Here is a 22,438-nt window from a genome sequence, read left to right on the forward strand (position 1 = left end):
TTTGTTTGATCCTGAGCCTCTACTCTCTCTGCTTTTATCCTGTATATTTCTACTGATGCATAGTAGATACCTCTCAAAAGTTCTTTCATTCTCCACAGAAACAGACTAGTTGTGTTCTCCTTTTATCCTCTTCCTTTATGTCCTGTTGTTCTCCACGTCTTTCCTTTTTCCTGTTCCTTTCAGAAATCTTCATTATGAAGCCCACATTCACACAGTACAGCTGATAACAGATACTACTTCCATCTGGGGTGAAGACCTAAAAATTTTGACTCCTCCCTTCAACTGTAACTAATCGAAGATGGAAACTAATCATCATCTGGTGTCCTACTCCATATAGAATATTGTTAGCTCAAAGGAGTTTGCTTACGATAAGCAGTGACATATTCTGTTTCTGGATGAGACATGATTATCTGATAACACAGAACAGAGAAACATAGGTTCATCTTATAACTTGCCATCTGCTACCACTTTCACAGCAATGTGGTACTATTTATAGTGTGTTTCCTGTGACTCTGTGAAGCCAGTAGCAATGATGTGTCTGCCAAACTGTTAATCACCCTCAAGCTAAGAGCTTTTATAAATTTAGAGAATGAATTCTAGGTACACTTACTTGGACCACAGGCTGGCATTAATTTTTTTCCTATTCTCATACATCAAGCTATACTGTTTTCTTGAACTGCAGAATTCTTTAGAAAGCTGCCTTTAAAACTGTTTGTTTTGGTTTCTTTTAAAGTTACATTTCATGAGCCCTAGATCTTTTGTTCCATACAACATGTTGTGGTGGCTTTCATGTCAGGCATCTTCATGCTCAGTGGACTATTCTGCACCACTTGGCAGTGGTTAGCTTTTGTCTAACAAAGGTCTTAACCTCCCTTGGAGCTTTGCTCATTAGGAACAACATCAGGGAGTGCCACTGCTTCTGTGGACAGTCAGAGAATCCCAGAATGGCCTGGTTTGGAAGGGAACTTAAATATCATTCAGTTCTAGCCTCTGGCTGTGGGCAGGAACACCCTTCACTGGGTTGGGTTGCTTAGAGCTCCATCCAGACTGGTCTTGAACACTTCTGGGGATAGGGCATCCACAACTTCTCTGAGCAACCTGTTTCAGTTCCTCACCACCCTCAGTAAAGAATTTCTTCCTTGTCAAATCTAAATCTAAAATCAAATCTAAATCAGATATAATATCAATTCTAAACTTCCCCTCTTTCAATTTGAAGCCATTCTCCCTTGTTTTGTCACCATGTGCCCTTGTGCAAAGTCTATCTATGTTGAATACTCCCTTCAGGTACTGGAAGGCTGTAATTTGGTCACCCCAAAGCCTTCTCTTCTCCATGCTTAACAATTCAAATTCTCTCAGGCCTTCCCTTGTAGGAGAGGTTCTCCAGACCTCTGATGATCTTGATAGCCTCTGGACTTGTTCCAACAGGTCCCTGGGACACCAGCTCTGGATGCAGAGCTCCAGGTGGGTCTCACCAGAGCAGAGCAGAGGGACAGAATCCCCTCCCTCCCCTGCTGCCCACAGGGCTCTGGATGCAGCCCAGGACACGTTTGGCTCTCTGGGCTGTGAGTGCCATGGCCGGGGCATGTCCAGCCTCTCACCCACCAGCACCCCCAAGTCCTTCTGGGCTGCTCTGGGTCTGTTCATGCCCAGCCTGTGCTGGTACCAGGGGTTGTCCCTATCCACGTGCAGCACCAGCACTTGGCCTTGTTAAATCTCATCAGGTTCACAAGGGCCACTTTTAGAGCTTATCCAGGTCCCTCTGGATGGCATCCCCTCCTTCAGGAGTGTCAAAAGCACCACCAGCTTGGTGTCATCTGTAATTTGCTGAGGGTGCACTCGATTCCTTCGTCAGTGTCATTAATGAAGATATCAAATAACACTGGTCCCAGTACAGGCCCCTGGGGGACATCACTTGTCACTGATGTCCATTGGGACTTTGAGCCATTGACCATTAACCTTTGGATGTGATTGTTGAACCAATTTCTCATCTACCAAACAATCTATGCAATCAAATCCATCTCTCTCTGAATTAGGGACAATGATGTTGTGGGACTGTAAAGCCAAGTCAAAAGCTTTACAGAAATGCAGATAAATTACATCTGTAGCCATTTCCCATCCACTGATGTAGTCACTCCATCACAGAGTCACTCCACCCATCACAGAATACCACTATATTGGTTAGGCAGGACTTGCCTAACCAGTATGAAGTTTTGCTGGCTATCCTGTATCATCTCCCTGTCCTCCCTGTGACTTCACGCAGCTTCCAGGAGTATGTGTCATGATATTCCCAGTCACAGAGGTGAAGCTGATAGGTCAGTAGTTCCTGGGGCCCTCATTTACATGATTTTTAAAGATGGAAACCATCTTTTCCTCTTTCCAGTTACCTGGTTACTTCACCTGACTGCCATGACTTTTCAAATATCATGGAGAGTGATTTATCTACCTCCTTTGGCTCTGGTACAATTTTGCTGGTTGTTCTAGCCCAGTGTACTTTGACTTTACAAGCAGATATGTGGCTTGTTGGTGATGAAAATAGACTATTGACAAAGAAGCAGAAATGTTGAAGGGATAACCTGAATTGGAACCTCTTCTGTCAGAGTCATGTCAGGTCATCTGTTCATGCTTTGACTGGTTCTGCAAAACATAAATTCAGCTCATACCTGAAGTGTCTCTGTACCTTTGTATCATTAGGTATGTAGTGGATGTAGTTTGTTGGTTTAGTCTCGTATGAACAAGTTTGCTATCTTTTGCCTCTGGGAGAAAAGATATCATGCCTTTGGGTCAGCTTACAAATCCAGTGGAACAATGGAACTTTGTGGAGCTGAGTCTAGATCTCAAGAAAATTTTCTTAAAGTAAAAAGATAACAATTAAAAAAAAAAAAAAAAAAAAAAAAAAGGTTTAGCGAATTTTTGAATTTCCTGATGCTAACCTCTTAACATTATTTTGTGCTGGAAAATAAGTGTAGTGCTTTTGGTTTTTTCCGTTTTGGACGATATGCTCTTTAGAAATAGGGCCTTTGTTCCTATACAACTTCTGGATGGTGTGTTCTTTAGAAATAAAGCCTTTGATCCTGTAAAAGACTGCTGCTTCTGAAACAACTTTACTAACTCAACAGTTTAAATGGCAGAAGCTTTTATAAATTATGTCACATTAGAGACCATTAGCTCTTCTTAATGTCAAATTAACATTGAAATAATTTCTTGTAGTTTTTCCTTATGTAAATATAATTTCAGGGTTTTTTTACTGGCAGAGTAGCCATTACAATCTGGAGAAAGTCTTTGGCTCAGTAAAGTAGTTACATGGGATCAATATTGAATTGTTAGTTTTGTCATCTTCCTTTCCCCCATCTGTATCCATTTCTCAGCTATTTTAAATCAGCTTTTATAACTCTTATTTTTCTTCTCATTTGCAACTCTGCCTAATTTATGGTAGCTTTTCCTGAATCACTATTAACTTGTATTGTATTCATCTCTCCAAGGAGAGTATAAATTCACGTTGTGGATTTTTTTTCTTTTGTTTCTTACTGTTATTTGCATCTCTTGGGTTTGTATAGCTACCAAGAAGACCCATAGGCAGAAGATATTAATAGAATCATAGTATCATATAATTTCTTGAGTTGGGAGGGACCCAAAAGGATCATCAAAGTCCAACTCCTGGCCCTGCACAGCACCATCCCCAAGTCACACCATGTGCCTGAGAGCATTGTGCAAACCCTTCTTGAGCTCTGTCAGGCTGGCGCTGTGACCACTGCCCTGGGGAGCCTCTTCCAGTGCCCAAACACCCTCTGGGTGAAAAACCCTTCTCAGATGTTCAACTTAGACCTTTCCTGACACAGCTTCAGGCCATTCCCTCGGGTCCTGTCAGTGGTCACCACAGAGAAGAGATGCGTGCCTGAGAAGAGATCAGTGCCTGCCCCTCCTCTTCCCCTTTCAAGAAGTTGTAACTGAGTGACGTCTCCCCTCAGTCTCCCCCAGGCTGAACAGAGCAAGTGACCTCTGCCACTCCTGATTTGGCTTCCTCCTAAGGCCCTTCATCATCCTTGTGACCCTCTTGGGACAATCTCTGATAGTTTAGTATTTTTTTTTTATATTGTGGCACCAAACCTGCCCCCAGCCCTGGAGGTGAGGCCGCTCCAGAGCAGAGCAGAGCAGTGCAGAGCAGTGCAGAGCAGAGCAGTGCAGTGCAGAGCAGAGAAGAGCAGAGCAGAGCAGTGCAGAGCAGAGCAGTGCAGAGCAGAGCAGTGCAGAGCAGTGCAGAGCAGAGCAGTGCAGTGCAGAGCAGAGAAGAGCAGAGCAGAGCAGTGCAGAGCAGAGAAGAGCAGAGCAGAGCAGTGCAGAGCAGAGCAGTGCAGAGCAGTGCAGAGCAGAGCAGTGCAGTGCAGAGCAGAGAAGAGCAGAGCAGAGCAGTGCAGAGCAGAGCAGTGCAGAGCAGTGCAGAGCAGAGCAGTGCAGTGCAGAGCAGAGAAGAGCAGAGCAGAGCAGTGCAGAGCAGAGCAGTGCAGAGCAGTGCAGAGCAGAGCAGTGCAGTGCAGAGCAGAGAAGAGCAGAGCAGAGCAGTGCAGAGCAGAGCAGTGCAGAGTAGAGCAGAGCACAGCGGCACAATCCCATCTCTTGCCCGGCTGGCCGTGCTGTGCCTGATGTCCCCAGGACAGGGCTGACCCTTTGTTAGAGGCTTCACAGCTTCTGTATATTGCCAATAGAACGCCGATTCCCCAAGATACGTGTCTTTGGGTGAAGCCTCGGCTGTGTCAGTCCGTGCCCCGGAACCCGCCGGAGCCGCTCTCGGTGTCGGGCTTTGCGCCCCGCGGCCGCGCGGGGGCAGCAGCGCCCCAGGCTGGAGCGGCTGCGGCGCTGGGCAGGGGCTGGAGCCAAGGGAGGGGAGAGGGACAGCAGCGCCCTGCGGGTCAGCTGTTCGACTCTATCCTCTTTAAGGGATTTTTTCCCAGCTTAAGTGTTTCTGTGAGTCTGTGAAATAAGAATGGTCGGGGGGAAAAATGCTTTTGTGGGAAAACGATGTGGAAAAGGAGGTTTGCTCTTACTTTGAAATCTGGTTTCATGGATTTTGATGAAAGAATTCTGCTTTTTAACACAGAAAAATCCTGACAAGCTAGCAGTGGAACACCACTAAAACCTTCATAGTACTTCTTAATTATTAAATGTGCCACACAGTTTTTTTGGGGGGAGTTCTGAAAAGAAAAAAAAGTGACTGACACAGGTCACTTGCTTCCCCTGTGCCTATGAGGATCTTAGTGCAGTTCCCAACACAGGTATACACAGGTTCCCAACAGTCAAGTGTTGCTGTTATTATCTAGTTGTTTTTCCTTGGTACAGGAATACTTTGTGGGAATGCTTAGGGTGAATGCCAGAGTCTTACAGTAAGTGCCAAAACTGACATAGGGTTTATTGTTTGTTTGTTTGTTTGTTTATTTGTATTTAATTAAGAGAATTGGATTGCTTTTACTTCTGAGTAAAGTGCTATCCCGAGCCCTAGTCTGAGTTAGGAAAGTATACTTGAGAGATTGTTAGGCCTGGTGCTGGTCCCCTGTGGAGATTAATTTCATTCTTTGTGCAGTGAAATAAAGGCATTGTACAAAGTCCAGCTTGCTGCTGCTTTTGGATCCAATTAAAGAATGTATCAGTAACATACCCAATTTCAATTAAACAGTGTGCTGATTAAAAGTCAAAAGAGCTGTGATAAATACTTTCTAAGGTAGCAAAATGTGATTTAATTTCAGATGCATCTTATGTAATTCCATAATACTTTTTTCTCCCTTTTTTTTATTAGTTCTCCAGGTATTTGGCAAAAAGCTTTGTGATACTTAAAATACAGATATTCCTCTAGTAGCTTACCTCTGAACAGTCTTTCATTGTACTAATTATGGCCTTTAATTTATTTTTTTTCCCCAGGAAAACTGCAAGAAACTTCAACCAACCGATGTGCAAAGCTGCAAAAACAACTGTAGTAGAGGTAGGGAATTGAAACATATTAAGCCCTATACCGGTATAGTCAACACACCCCTTTATCTTACATGATATTCTGGAGACAGGCTGGGGGGATTTTAGATCATTGCAGGATTTCAAATCAGGGACAGTGGTCTAACTTCTCTCCTTGGATTGCCTTATCCTGGCACTGTGCTCTGCTTTAGTGATTAATTCCTTTGTTGCTGTACATGTGATGCTGACCAGGACTTCATGTTCACTGTGATCAGCCTTTGAAAGGGAAAGAAAGAAAGAGCCTTCAGAATTGTTAAATAAGGTAATGTGTGGATGAAAGAGAAAAAGAGGCTTAGACTGTGCTTGAGAAGATTCACATAAGACTTTTTGCAAAACTTCTTGAAAATAAAATCAAGTGTGTACCAACATAGATTAGGGAAACTATAGAGCTACCACAGTTGTGGTCTCTAAAATTTAATAAATTACATAAATATCAGTCCATAATAAGATACAGATATTTTTCTGTGTCTCGAGAAAGAGGATGGGCCAGCTGATCTAGAATTTTCTTCCAATCTTTTTGCCCTTTTTCTTTGTCTGAAATGATAATATTTAAAAACATGAAGCAGCCTACACTGGAAAAATATTGGTGCCTGGAGAGTTACTAAAGCATAGCAATATGTAAAAGATAGGCTGCTCTATTAGGTCTTTCTTCACTCTCTGGTAAGTTTTTTTATATGCCTAATAAAAGCTAAATACAGTTTGGCAGTAAGATCAAGACAAACTCTTCTAGACTATTTCTAGTAAATGGTTTATAGAAAAGGCTTTTATTTCTTCAGCGTTTCTTGTTTGTTTTGTTTGGGGATTGGCTTGGGGTTTTATTTGTTTGTTTGTTTGTTTGTAAGATGCTATCTGGAAAATATATTTGTTATATAAGCATCTCTGGATAATACATTTGGGAACTTCAGTTATTTCTTTGTGCCTTACAGAACTATCACAAAAATACCATGATATTTGCCACATGACTTACAGCAACAATGCAGCAAAACATTTTCATGTTTTGTTTTTAAGAAAGGTTTCAAGTATTTTTCTCTTTAAAAATTAAATAAAGTATTTTTTCTTCTAGACACTTGTCCTTCACACCTTGTTCAGTCTGGCATTTAAAGAATTTACGTAGATCAAAGCCTTCCACCTACATTCCATCTCATTCTCTCTTTCTGCTCTTCTATCTGCATATGATAGGGTAGAATTTTCTTGTCAGTGAGCAACTGATGCGACATTGTTCTTGCTGTAATTCCATTTACCAGTTTTTAGTAGATCAGCTGTGCACTGTGTCCACTTTGAGTCTTGTTGCATTTTCAATACCACTTATAGAACTGTCAATCTTTTGCAACATGCATTATTATTATTACTTCACAATTCTCTTTTTTTATGGACAAATTAGATGAAGATGCAAACTTGCAGATTTAGGACAAATATTTTGAACCATTCTTGACTTAACATCTAAATGTCATTCTTTCGAAGTGGAATTCAGAATGTTGTGTTTGGGTTTAAGAGTTAAAACACAGGGAATCAGAAGGGAGGTATCTCTATGTGGTGTCTAGTACATCCTTAGTACTGAGCACTATAAGCTGTCTTAGCTTATCAATAGGGAACTGAGGCAACTAAAAATTTGAGTTTTGCCTGACTCCTTAGTTAATGTTGGTCAAGGCTGAACATTGAAATTCTCAATCCCAGTTACAAGGAGAAGAAATAAGTTTGTTTAGGGTAGTAATTCAGATACTGTCTTGGCAGCATTAATTTCTGAATTCTGGTGTTTGTTCCCAGCTCTATTTCTGTTTTTCACTGACTAAACATTTAACTGAATTTAAGCAGACAGTTCTAGTCTCTAGGAGTAGAGACTTGAAGCCAACCTGCTCCTTTTCATCAAAATAGCTGTGAGTCAAGCTAGTCTTCAAAGATAAAGTGATTAATTGGGCTTTTCAGGATTGTTTCCCACTTTCCTGAGATTTACTTTAGTTTCTCATCATTGATACAAATATGGAATGGCATTTGGAATAGTAAGATACTAATAAAAACTACTGGAAATCCAATCTCAGTGTATCTGTGAAATTGTGGAAAATAGGAAGTTAACTGGAGATTAATTACATTTGTTAACATGTCCTGCTAAATTAAACTGAGGAGCTGTGAAATCTGACATGCATACACAGTGGAAGACTTTTTTTTCTTTACTTAATGCTGCTGCTCTCTAATTTTAGTCTGTGTGGTGTTTTACATGCTCTTATCTGAAGTACAGACAGACACTTAATAATTGTAACAATTCAGAGGCAAAGAAAAAAAAAGGATAAAAGATTAAAAGACCCCACTTCCCAAACTCACAGACTGATAGCTATTCTTTGCTTAAAAATTCTCCTGTATTGTGAGAAGCAAGATTGGCTGTGCATAGCGGCATCTGAAGAAGGAGGAAGTCAGGCTGTATTACCTTTTATGTTTGGGATACACAGTGAAGAATTAATGATTTATAAATGTCAGATTAAATTTTCAGCCTTGTTTATTTTGAATAGGGAAATGATCAAAGTAGCCATTCAGTATGCATTTTGGGATCAAAAATACATCGATTGTAAGCTTATAATAAAATGCAACAAGTGCTTACTGATCTGCACAATTTTTTTTAACTGTTGCATGAATTTCTTTTGTTTATCTATGTGAGAGGGAGTAGAACCTGTTATCAAGATTATAAGGATGGGTTATCTGAGGGACAGATAACTGTCTGGGGAAATCTAACTGTGCCAAGTCCAAAGGAATTTCTACTTTAATTTGAAGGTGACCCATTATTAAAGGTCAAAATCGAATTTTCAGCTGAATTGCATGATTCCTGTTATTTGGAAGTTAACCTTTACAGAGACAAATGCTAAATAATGTTATTTTGGTGCTGTACATAAAAGTAAAATGATGCAGGGAGTTCATCTGCTTCTCACTTCAGCTTGCAGAACTTGCAGAAGTTAAGCATGTAGTCAGACTTGTAACTTTGTTTGAACCTGAGCTCTCAAGCACACACTCAGCCTGAGGCTTTCAGGTTTTTCCAGATCTATTAACAATTTCCTGCTCCGGTAGCAAAGATGGGAGAGTTGGGAAATTGGCTGATACAAAACAAACTCAATGGTCAGAATTTACATAGAAGCCACCAGCCCTGGTAAAGGTTGAAAGAAAGAGTACAGCATGTGAAGAAACTTGAGAGGTTGTGTGGTGTTACAGATGTTGTAACTTCCAACACTGTTGAATGAAGGTCAAGTTGAATTGAGGAAGTGTCACTGCTTTCACCCTCAATAGAGTTGTTGAATTTTGTGTTAGGAAATGAACTGCGAGGCAGCTTGGAGTTGCAGTGGGGCCTCTTGGGTATGTGCCTAGACTCCTAGAGCAAGGGCTGTGACAACAGGGTGCTTCTTAGTATGTGCATCTCCGTGTAGAGACACCTCTGAGCAGAGCCCCACTGGGGTTTTTGGTCATGACACCTCTTTTTTGTAGGGATTTGGGGCTACCCAAAGCCACGGGAGAAAATGTGGTGTGACCTTGCCAGATATGGTGTCATGACAGCATGGGAAAAGGTGATATAGGCTTGGGCTCTTGCTTTCTGCCACAGAAGAGTACATAAATGTCTGTAACATGTCCCAAATGACCCTGAGTTCTTACCTGTTTTCTTGTTATTCTCTGCTGTGAGACCTACTGAGTATTTTTCCCTGGTGAAGTGGTTTGAGAGCTCAACCACTACCACTGTGAAAGTGTTTGGTAGTGGTAATGGTCAATATGTTTAGAAATATTTATTGACTGGCTGTTTGAATATCCAGTTTGAATAATTTTCTTGTTCAGATCACGGAGGATGGCTAAATATATCTCCTTGGATAAATAGCATTTACACCTCAAATAATATCAGAGAGGGGAAAAAAAAGAGTGTACTTTCTCATAAAAATGCATTAAATAAAAATCATTAAGCCCCGCATTTTATCTCTGGTTGCCTAGTAACAACACAGCCACATCAGTGAACACCATTTTCTCAGGTACAATGAACTGTGTGGCACTAAGGGACAGAATCAGACTGAAATAAGCTATTTGTATCCTGTTATCTGTGCTAAATCATGACATTTGGTTTTATTGAGGAAACTGTAAACGAACCATTTTTGTGTGTGTATGTCTATTCTTCCAAATGCTTTAACAATGGCAAAACTTTCCTCATGTGCACAGCTCTGTTCTGAGGAATTCTTCAAGATTTTTGCATAGTGACAGTTTATTATAAAAAGCCTGTAAGTACCACTTTAAAATAAAACAATCATCTAATAGAATCTTTTTGTCACCTGGATGCTCCAGCCATGGAACTCCGAAGTGAACGCTGGCAGAGGATGGCTTTGGAATGGGCACAGACTTTACATTAGTGTGTGTTTCTGAAACCACAGAGCAGGATGAAGGACATAGAATTGAAGTCCTTCTGTGCAAATGCTGTAACCACTGAGCTTTTGTGTTTGCTATATCTTTTGTTTGTATTATTTAATTGATCAATGATGAGTCTGTGTGTGCTTAGGCAATGGTTGTAAGGGAGTGTTTCATGTATCTGCGGTAGAGGAAAGGCTTTTTTTTTGAGAATTCCGTTTGTAACAGGATGGACACTGAACTTCTTAGTCCTGCCACATTACAGCTGCTTTTGGCACAAATGATAGTAGAATTGGCTAAATCCTGAGTAGAAATGCCTGTGGATCTGAATTTAGATAACCCAAATATAATGTATAGACATTAAAATAGCCTTTTTCGGAGGGATCTTAGTTGAAAGATTTGAGTGAACACTTGTGGGAGAGCAAATTTGAAATACAGGCCAATGATTCTTAGAAAATTTTGAAGGGAAAGAAGAAATTAAGTTATAGAAAGACTGTGTTAATGGGCTTGAGGATAAAATTGGAGGAAGTATTGGAAGAGCAGTAGGAGTTTGACCTTGATCACAATCATTGTAATCTCAAACACAGAAAAGAAACATGATGGAAAGTGAGAACCAAGGTCAAATGTCTGAATCTAAGCATTACAAAGCCAAAGCAAACCAAAAAGCTTAACCTTCTAAGAAAGATCCAGCCCAGTACAAAATAAGGAATACTTGAAAGTGTCAGGAAATCTTTTTAAGAATACATACATAGTGGACTGGGAGACCAAGAATATTTCACTGCTCAATGAATGGACTAAAATTATTAGTGCAGATTGCAACGAAGACTGAAGTGTTCAATGCCTTTTCTCCTACAGTATTGAGCAAAGTTACCAACCAGTTTGGTGACTATAATGATGCCAGTCATAGAAAATTAAAGAGCACATCAGAGAAGGATTAGAGTTGAAATTCAGGGACTACTAGTATTGTTTTGAAAAGTAGCTCCTAGAAGCATTTGCACACCATTTCCACAACAATTTTAGTTTGCCGAAAAGAATGCCACCCCCAGACTTGAATACACTTTTTCTGGTTTTATATCCCTTCATTGTATTTGATTACTTGCTTCTGTGTGTGCATGTGTTTATTAAAAACAGAATCGAAAAACAAAGTATTTCTATGGCTGTGATGCAGACCATCTTAAAATTATTAGAAAAGTACTGGAATATAAGTAGTTTTGGGCTAGAAGGGAGTTTATATGGTAGCTCTTGTCATATTTAGTTAACATGCTTCTGATCCATGGTATGATTATTGGGGCATCCTCTGCCAGGCCAGGAGTTGAACTTGATGATCCCAATGGGTCCTTTCCAACACAGCGTGTTCTATTCTGTGACTCTTTTCTATTCTGTAATTTTCAGGAGATTAAACTTCTTTAATAGTTAATTTTGCTATATGAAGTTCGTTGATGTTTTTTGTTCGGATGGGATTTTTTGTTGGTTTTTTTACTGTTCTTTTATTTCCTGGTTGTTGGTTTGTTTTGTTTTTTTTCCCTACAGTTGTTTTTCTTTTATATATAACATCTAATTAAACTGCTTCATATGTGGCACTTTATTCCTCAAGTAGTGAATATTAAGTAGTTAAAATTCATGGCAGATCAAATTGTTGCTGACTGCTGTTCAGGTAGTTTTACCTACTCATAATATACTGCTGGAAGATTTGAATTTGTTTTTCTTTTAACTGTCTCTTTTATTTTATTACTTTCTAAATTATACTTTCTTGAATGCATATTTTCTCAGCATTCAGCTTCCTAAGTTCATTGCAGATGTGAATATATTCTTCAGTGAAAAAAAATTCCTTTTATCCTTGTCACATATGTTAAAAACAAATATGACATTCACAAAGAACAAAAAAAAGCAAGCTCATGGTTGATCAGTAGATACTGCAGATTGCCAGGAAGTCAGTGTGCTGGAGAAACTGATGGAAAGCCTCTGTTTGCTTCTAAAGCTGAAATTGGAGGGGTTTTCATAACATTTTTTAGAAAATCTCATAGATTGTACATTTGAAGTATATTTCACTAATAGTACTCATGTCTTCTGTCATGAGAACTTGAAAATTAAATTTACAGTACTCTAACTTTTCAGCTCTGGTTTATGTACAAAATGTGTAAATCAATCAATGACTTACCTGAAATTGCATTTGAAATCGTACATTATTATAGCATTGAAAATATGGGAGAGTTTTAGGCATGATTCAAAAAATTTACAAGCATATATCCTGGTATCTTAAAGCATTAATTTGTTTTCCGTGCTATTAATATCTCTGATGAAGATTTCTAGTGTAGAATGAGAAAGATTTAGCATCCAAACTGATAATCTTCAAAAAAATTGCCTTCTGACATGAAGCAAATGTATCTTTTCAGGTGATCAATATACGAGATTTGAAAAGCTGCAGCCTTATAATTGTTGCTGGAATAAAATTTTTTTAGTAATTGAATCAGTAGCTCAGATTTTAGCAGCATCCTTTTAGCATCCTTCCCCTGCAAATGCGATTGAATTACTCAGTAAAAAAAGTGAGTATTTAAAGAGAAGTAATGGGTTTTGAGATACCAAGACTGACTTGACTTAAATCATGCTGATATTTCAGGCTGAAGACAATGGTGAAAGAAGGAACAAGGACAACAGAGTAATTTTCCATGTCCCAAACAGTTTCCTAGTCTTCCTTTTTGTTTGTTTGTTTTTGTGTTTTGTTCCCAAAACTTTATTAAATTCTGTTACAAAGAACTTGAACTCAGGGTGTCCAGTGTGTAGAAATGCACTCCCGTTTATATTCCCATGAATTAGATACTAAGATCCTTAGTTTGCCACCTCTGATTCATCTGGAGAAAGCAGTAACTAAACAAATCTCAAAGCAGCTTCATGTTTGAAGAGGTGTTCCTGGGATTTTAGTAGAGAAGCAAGCACAGTCTTCCTTTCTGTTGACTTTTGGAATAAGTCAAATGTATTTTTTTCAGTTTTCTTCTTGTTGAAAGAAGTGGAGAAAGGCAAAGACATGAGCATATTTCCTCAGTTGGTCAGAGCATGGTGCTGGTAATGCCAGGGTTGTGGATTTGATCCCCATACGGGTCATTCACTTGAGAGTTTCATTCCATGATTCTTATGGGTCCCTTCTGACTCAGATGATTCTGTGAAATAATCCTAATTAGAATGGGGGAGATATGTAGCCAAGTGGCTGTGTAAGCAATGGGATGAGGGACACTTGTGCTCAAGACAATGTTTCAGCATTTCTAGTGAAATCAGAATTTTCTTGTTAGGCTATGATAAGCCAAAAATTCCAGTTTTATAGTTTGAAAGACTGATTTAAAAGTTTCTACCATATTCAAATAATAATAAAGTGCTTTCATTAAGCACTTTTTTTTCCTTTTTTTTTTTTTTTTTTTTTTTAGAATTGGGTTTAATTTCCATATATGTCTATTGCTCTCTTTTCCAGGCAGATTTTAGAAAGGATAATGATTAAGTGTAAGAAAACTTAATTCTTCTTAAAAATTGTTACTGACAATCTCTTTATACCCACAGTTCTGTAGTCTGTTGAAAGTGTTTAAACCACATCAATTGTTTTCTTTCTTTCAAACTTTTCTTTGAAAGGTACTTTGACTACCTTATTCCTCAAAACTGTGGAGAGGTTTATTTATCTTGAATATTTTGGGGGAGTTGGATATCTGCTACGATTCTGAAGGTGAAATGGACCATAGTAATTCCTTGTTGAGAAACAAAATGCTGGCATGTCAAGTATTTTTCAGAACTCTGTAAATTACCACTGTCTCTAATGAACATCTGAAATAAGGAGAACTAACAGATGTATGTATAGAACATGTCGTTTGGGATGAAATTACCTTTTAGTTACCTTTATTGAAATACCTGCAGGGTTTCTTTTCTTACCAGAGAGAACCAGCAACCTAATTAGCTACACACCAGCTGCTAATACATGGTTTTACTGGCATTACCTTGCTATATATCTTCTGCTGAGCATGCTCTGGTCTGATCCTTAGTTAGAGAGATTCCCCGAATCTGAGGGAGGGTTTGTTGTTAAATAGACTGTAAAGTACAAAAACCACCTCTTGCATAGTGCTATTAAATCTCTGATTTTTTTTTAAATTTTCATTTTACTATTCTATTTTTCACTTCAGTATTTAAATTCCACTTAGTTCATTTTTGAAAGTAAAGTTTAAATTTATCTCCTGACCTTTAAGTTACATTTCTTGGAATGTGTAGGATATGACAACTCTTCTAGTCTCTTTTCATTTGTCATTTCTCTGATGTGAGTAAGAAAATAAAATCTGTGGTTGTGATTATGGTTGGGTTTTTCTGGGGGCTCAATTTTGCTGGTAAAATATGAATAATTTTAATTTAAAAAGTCAGTTATTTATTTTTACCCTCTAATAAGTTCAAAGGCTTTCAATCTAAAGCAATTTGAAAATAAGTAACAAAATACAGCATTAATTTATTTAAAGTAAGGTATGTTTTATTTGCAAAAATGTTAAATTATATGCCAATGGAGATAATATTGTTAGCAGCTATTCTGTTCTGGAGTGGAAGTATTTGGGGATGTGATCAGTCCCCTTATTCAACAGAGTATGGATTAAACAGGTTTTTCTGCTATTAACTGGTCCTTAGCAAATGAAGACTATATTCACTGATTATGGGAGTTTTGTTCGTTGTCTTCTGGCTCTTCTCCCATTATTTAATTCTATGATTAAAAATAATTCCGTCATGTAATCTAAAAAACTGTTTTTCAAAATTTCCTTCTCCAGATGTGAGACGGTGATTTTGTATAAATCCCACATAGATGGTTATGTTTTATTTTGTGTTAAGAACCTAGGTATTGAATACGAATTGGGTGCTTTATCACCTCATTTCATCAAGAAAGCAGAAGTCACAAAATGTGATCACAGCCAGCAGGAGTTCACTGATGACTTATATCAGAGCAGCCACAGGGTTTCGGAAGGAATCACTCCCTAGGTGTGCCTGCTGGAGGAGCCTGGTTTGATTGGTAATGCTGGGGCTGCTGGACTGCTGGATCTTAAAGTAATCTCTCATGCTTTAAATTCGGGTAATTTTACCATAAAATAATAGAGTAAAATCCAAAGGAATGAATTCAAAGAGATATAAAGACAGCTATCTTCACTTTCACTTTTTAATGGATACAGAATTATATAGACGTGCTAGTGCAAGTCATGAATTAAGCAAGCCCATCAAATTAATGGAGGAACTTCTTTGAGAAATGTTGGTATCCTCAGACTTTGAACATGTTCTTGAAACTTAAGACCACTGTGTATCCTCTCTGTGCTAATATGTGACTAGCTTAAAAATTTCTGAAGTGTAGTTCTATGTGTATGGCAATATCTCTTCAGAGACTGGTGGTTAAATTTTTCATATTCTTCCATGCGTGCACATATCTTTACATATACATAACCTTTGCAGAAAATCAAGTATGCTTCCTCTTTTCTTTGTGGTATTTATCCTGGAGCTGTTGTGTGTGAGCACCCAGAGCAGGTAATTTACTGCTGTCTGTTTTCTCCTCTGCTGTCAGCATGGAGGAAGATGTCAAATGCATGGAATGGAAAGGGGCCGTTGGAGGAAACAGGCAGCAGGTGCGGAGAAGTGTGAAAGGAGATTAAGCCTGAGGCAACTACAAGTGGAGGTGGTAATTGGGGAGATTTAGAACAGAGAAAACAAAAGTGAATTGAGTACATTCTAGCAGGGGCTCCTGATTTAGGAGGATCTGTAGCCACATGACGAAAAACCTGGAGACAAATGTAGGAGATTTATGTCAGTTTTGCTTTCCTAATCATCAGATACAACCTACTGGCAACAGATCTCATTGTTTTTCTCTGTGGTGATGACAGAGGATAACAATCCACTGGAAAGAAGAAAAACACATAAAGGTACATAAGATCTTCAACAGCATGAACCAGACAAATAAAGAGCTGCTGTGTGCTGTTCCTGTATGGCACAGAGAAGGGAGCACACAGTGAAATTATAAGAGGTATTAAGAAGTGTTTTTCATAATAGTTAAATTTAAGAAATGCATCAATAGAGTCTCTTGGGTTCAAACAATTAGTTCCTGGCTTATCAGAAGCTATGAAGAAAGTGATGTATGTCCAGCCTCTGACTGAGGACATCCTGCAACTGACACGTGCTAGCAGCTGAGAGACTACAACCAGAAGTATCACACTGCCTTTTAAGATCCTGTTGCTAAGAAGAAGGGCTGTTTGGTTAAGTGGACCTTCAGTGTGACCCAGACCATGCTCATTTTGTGAAAGGTTCTCTTAAACAAATACGAACTTTACAGGTTTTTACTGTTCCCTGCCCCACAATATGCTTATGAAAACATTTATTTGAAGTCGTATGTGACCATAATGTGATAATTGTTGACCAAGATGTGCCTTTATAAAGCTATTTGGTAGTTGCTTGATTTTAAAGTTATAAAAGTCTCTTTTTCAGGATGGATATTGACTGGCTGTCATTCCATTACTGTCAGATTTTGACAGGAGTAGAAATTTCATGGTTTGTTTGATCTTACAAAAGGAAAGACTTGAACTCAGAAGATCCTCTGTTTTATCTCCCTGCTTGCAGAATTCAGTAACCTGCTTTGCGTTTTTCTGTAATTAAGAAAGTTTTTATAGTGTGTTCTTAATTTCTAGAGAACTGTTTTCAGAGTGTATTTCATAGTTTTAAAATATCAAAGCTTTTTGTGAAATTCAGTCTAAACAATTAGTATTAACGTTTTTCCCCCTCTTGTTTGCAATTAACCACCATGAATGGTTGATCACAGTTTCTGTGATCTTGAATACAGACACATAAAATTTATTCTTATAGCCCTTACGTATTTTAAGGTTTTTTTAATTTTAAGACTTTAAAAAATGTTATAATGAATGTGATACCCTGACTTTTCCAATAGTGAACTGAAGATATGTACTGATGAGTTTTTCTTGAGCATCTAAGTAGCTGAATTTTATTTCATTCCTCTTGTTGTTTTGGACATTTAACCAATTGTAATGTTTTATTTTACTAGCATTCTACTAGTAGTGATCATTATTTCAGTTTGAAGAACTGAAGTGAACTAAAATAATTAAGATAGTGATGGATTTAATAAATTTAGTGTAAAAATAAGCTACTTAAAAGTATATAGGTTTGTTACGCTCTGATTCTTCCCCCCCGCCCCCCATCTGTTTCTTCTTTCATATGGACTTTTTTGATTTTTTTTCTGTTATAAGGAATAAATTGTAATTTCTGGTTATAGCTTAGTTTTATGAAAACTGAGATTTAAAACTAAGCCAGCTGAAAACATTTAACATATCATAAAGTACATAATTAGGCTGCAGAAATACATAAAAGAAACATATTTGAATCAAAGACCTTTTTATTTTTGAGTGTTTTCACATAAATAGTTTGTCGTTGTTATTTCCTTACCAATTTTTGGTAAGGAACCATAGTTTTTCATTTTTCTCACTAGAAGTCCATAACTATCAAGGTTCTCTTTTTCTCTCTGTAAGCCTTCAGAAATTCTGAAATAAAACCAGAAGAATAGCTGAATTTCTGTAAGGAAAAGGAATTCAAATTGCTTTATGAAGGAAAAGTAAATGTAAAGTAATTACAGAAGGAAGTGATATTGTGAAGCAAATGACCACTGCCTCTGTGAGTGCTGATACCAAAAGGAATGGCAGAAGGCTCTTGTGAATCACAGTGGAGAACAGCTTTTATGTTCTGGGTGTACTTACAGATAAACCAGTGTTCAGAAAGGACTGAATTCATTCAGCCTCTTTCCATTGTCAGCAATCAGGGAAGATTTGCAAGAACACTATCCCCAGAAAGAAACCTCCAGTACTGTGAAACTCTTGAAACAATGAAAGGATTTTTGAGTCAGTCATCAGAGCCTTCCCAGAAGAGGGAAGTCATGGTCTCCCGTAGCTACTTTTAACAAAGATGTAAATATTTTCTGTCTTTTTGCACGTTGATGAAATGAAGATTTAAGATGAATGCATATGATCAAGGCAATGTAAAAGGTACCAGAGGATTTTGACTTTCTTATTACAAAGAGTACAGGAGGTAGTCTGCCCTGATTAGTTCCCTCTGTATGCTTTGCCAGACTTGGTGTCTCTTGGGTGAGATGACACATAATGATTTTTGATGTTTACAAAGATTCTTCTGTATGTTACAAAATAAAGCCTGAGGCAGGGTGAGTACAGAAATGAAAGAACAGAAGCATAGGTAAAATGAGAACAGAGCAGGAGAAAAACTCACACATCTCCTTTAAATTATTAATATGGATGCACTCCTGCCTTTCTCCTTGAGGCTTCGTCTACAGAGGTGTTACAGAGCTGACTCATAAAGAAATATGAAACCTGAAAGGGAAGTGTATACACTCAGTGATGGGACTATTAAATCTGCAGTATCGTTCTTGTCTAGGAAGACACTCAGACAATGCCTTGTGGTGGCCACAGGCACCAAGGTGCTGATTCCTGTAGCTGCCAGATTTCCTGGTGTCACTTCAGCTGACACAACTTCGTCTCTGGCAGTGCTGATGGCAGGCAGCCCATGTGTGGTGCCTCATCATCCAGTTCCCTGGGAGAGAGGGCTGGAGCACTCAGACGGTGTTTGTACTTCCCCTGCGTGAATTCTCCCTTCTCCTTGTAAACGTGCTGATTCTTTTGCTTGCTGAACTGGAAGACAGTTAGTTTTTCATACATCACATGCAAATTCTTAATCCCTTTTAAAAATTCCTCTTTACTGCTGTAGAGATATTTGAACATATTTAATTTTAGTTACATTTGATGCTTATTCCATATAATGGTAGAACATGGAAAGGTATTCCAGTTGTCAGGGATCCTTAGGCTTATCTGAAATCCCTAGGACAAAATACAGTTTGCAGTCTTATGTTCATTTAGGATGGTGTTTGGAAATAATAGAGGAAAAGCTATCAGGCTGACTGCTGTGTCCCAAGAGGCAAAATACAAACCAATTAGCAGAATGGCATGACTGATAACAAAATCCAACAATTTATTGTTGGATGAATAATTTATTCTGTGTATTCCATGGGGGGAGAGGCTCAGTGTGTCAGAGTTTTCTGACAGCATAATTCTGTTCAAGTTTGTTGAATTGTGCCAAGATTTTGGTTTTATAATCTCAGCTGCTGCAGCAAATAAATGTAGTTATCTGTGAGAAAGTTCAAATCAGGAGCAATTAGTATTCCCCAGGCCTAGTTTTTCATCTGATAAGTGAAGACAAATTTAATTAGCAAGGGTGAATTTGGGAATTCTACTGGTAGAAAGCAGATCATCTGCTTGCCTATTGCTTCATTGGAAAGTCTTGTCTTGTGCTTCTCCTCCCTTTTGAGGATGTTCTGACAGTAGTCACCACACAAAAAGTGCAGTGTGCTTCAGCTGTGTGCTTCAGGATTTTTGAATTTTACCCTGTGTTTGACTTGGTCTCCATATTAATCTTAAAATGAGTGTATAAAATTAGAAACTTCAAGTGAGATGGATGAAACTGTAGCATGTTTTCATGAATATCCAAATCGGAATTTTCAAGATACTGAATTAATTGTCTCTCCTTATTTTGTGGATAAGGGCTTTCTGGATGTGGGGCTCTGCTCTCCACAAGCACTGAGCCTGGTGTTGCTGTAGCTGTTACTGCCTTTTGTTTAGGATGTTTGCCTTGCAGATTTCACATCCTTTCTTCTGTTTAACCTAGGACTTTTTTAGGGATTATCTGAACCTATGATCCTTAGGGTGATCTTTAGGGGTTTCTTTTATTCTTCTTCTCCCTCTCCTGCTTTTAGGGTGGATTGGTTGGTTTCTTTGTTTGTTGTCACATTTCAAGGCACAGTATGAAAGTAATTGTCTATCACATGTACTATAGATTTTAGTATTGATCATATTGTCCAGTAGGATGTCAAATTGAGTTTTAAACTCTTTAATGTTGCTTCACTGGTGGCAGCTGTTAAGAGATTTACCCCTACCGTACCTTGGTCTTTTTTTGAGATTATTAGGCTTTGGACATTCCTAAGAGTTTATTGAATCCCTGGTGATAAAGCAGTTTGGAAATCGTCTTTTAATCTCTGAGTACATTGTTATGTCCCGTGTAGTAGATTGTTGTATGTTATCTTTAACTGTTGCTCTAGCATTATATGTTTTCCGTGTGATTGGATGCAACTGCAAACAACACTAACATTAGTAACTGTTTTGTGGCAGTGTGAGATGTGCTCTGTGTACCTCAGACGTGCTGGGAAAGCACCAGCCATGGCTGAGGGTCTGTGGGACAGGTATCTGTCTGTAGCAAGGTTTCTAACTAGATCACCCCCAACTCAGGCCTAGAAGGAAGGAAACCCCTATTGTTTGTGGTGCTCCTGAGAGATGACATTTCAAATCTACTATATTTAGATGAGTGTCGTTTTGGCCTGAGAAACATCTCTGTTTCGCTAACTGTAAAGACTTCTAGATCTTCCTCTTCTATCTTCTTTCTTGCAATCCATTATTACAATTCAGAAGTTTTCTTGACATGATTCTTGAGCTGTATATTTAATGTTTCATTTCAAAACTTCATTGGTGTTAAAACCTCTCATTAAATAATTTTTTTCTAAATATTTTCTCTTTTCCTTTTCACTGTCTAGGTAGAAGAAATTGTTGATATAGGAGCATTTGCCCCAGAAGACATTCATGTTCCCAAAATCTATGTTGATCGTCTGTTACAAGGAGAGAAGTTTGAGAAGAGAATTGAAGTAAGTTGCTGAACTTCTGAGTCACAACATATTTCAGCTTGGGGTGTATTTAAAATTTGCATGGTTTTTAGTCTAGCCACCAAATCTTAGCACTGAAAAAATAGTGTGAGAAAGACCCATTCAGTTTTGCTAAGAACTGGAGCTTAGGTAGGTACTTAGGTAGTTAGATGGGGGCCTGAGGATTGAGCCTTCCTTCTTACACCTCAGACTCTGTGGTTCAGTTCCTGAACAATTCAGAGCAACTGCTTGTAGCCCTGAATGACTTTACTGCAGTTGAAAATCTAGTGGAAAATGCTACTAAATTTTCCTTCTCTCTCTCAGTTCATCTGCTGTAGATGCAACAAGGGGAACACATAGACGAGGATCTGATCTCAATAAGTAGAAACTTTCTTCTCCACTGGACAGCTTTCAATGTGGGCACATAGGGCCAGCCTCAGTCCCTTTTGTGCTGTGTATTGAATTATGTTATATTGCAAAGGTCCTGGAGACCTTTGTTCCCTTTTCTTTTATCAGGAACTTTTTTGACTGGTGGCCTTTCTGGTCTGAATAAATGTCAATAGCTATAAAAATTGCTGCAATAATATTCTACCATGTAAAACACGCAAGAAAATTATGATTATGTAATTGCTCTTTGTTGTTTCTGTGGCTTTGCCACACTCCAACTACATCCCTATATTCATTTTGGTGATGTGACAATGCTTTTGAAGGGAAGTTGAAAATTCTGTATTTCTTCTGTGTCTCCATACTCTGGAGGTGGGAATTGTTCAAAATGTCATCAGAAAAGCTGGTAGAAGGGAAGATATATGACAGAAGGAAAAAAATATGTGAGAAAAAAGTGCAGAAAGGAATTGTAATAATTAAACTTGTGTTATTAAAATCAAGTCACTAAGTCCTAGGGAGTCATACGAGGCCTTTTCTCTGAGCATTCTCTTTTGTGAATGCTAAGGTTAAGAAGCATTTTTTTAAATTCCATCTGTTCATTCTGCAAAAGCATATTGCAAGTTGTTGAGTAATTGACTGCAAACAGATGTGTCAAACCTTTTTTTTTTTTTTTTCCTCTGGTTGTGTTGGATTAGATTGCAATTAATGGCCTGTTTTCTTCTTCTGAATGGCTGCATTATCTCCCAGAAAAGCTCTTTACCTTTTATGACAGAAATATTTTTTTTAATTTATTAAACTCTTACTTCTACTGCATCTCAGCTGCAGAAGTGAATACCTACTTAGTGCTGAATACCTGGTGAATACCTACCTGGTCATCTGCCCCCTTCCCTATATGCTTCAGAAAAGAAGTGGGGCAGGGGTGAGGGAGAAAGCTACTGTAAACTGCCAAGCAAA

At 38.4% G+C, this 22,438-nt stretch overlaps 1 protein-coding gene across 1 annotated transcript in view; it reads left to right on the forward strand.

Annotated features, from left to right (window-relative positions):
- The window catches only part of OXCT1 (3-oxoacid CoA-transferase 1), an 82,732-nt gene that overhangs the window by 23,017 nt on the left and 37,277 nt on the right, over positions 1–22,438 (forward strand). Inside the window, exons 7-8 of the mRNA XM_083883994.1 lie at positions 5,908–5,968; positions 20,996–21,103. Of these exons, the coding sequence (XP_083740120.1) occupies positions 5,908–5,968; positions 20,996–21,103 (169 nt within the window). The remainder of the gene's footprint in view (positions 1–5,907; positions 5,969–20,995; positions 21,104–22,438) is intronic.

This window comes from Zosterops lateralis (genome assembly GCF_965231275.1).
Source record: "Zosterops lateralis genome assembly, chromosome: Z".
NCBI classification, from domain to species: Eukaryota; Metazoa; Chordata; class Aves; order Passeriformes; family Zosteropidae; genus Zosterops; species Zosterops lateralis.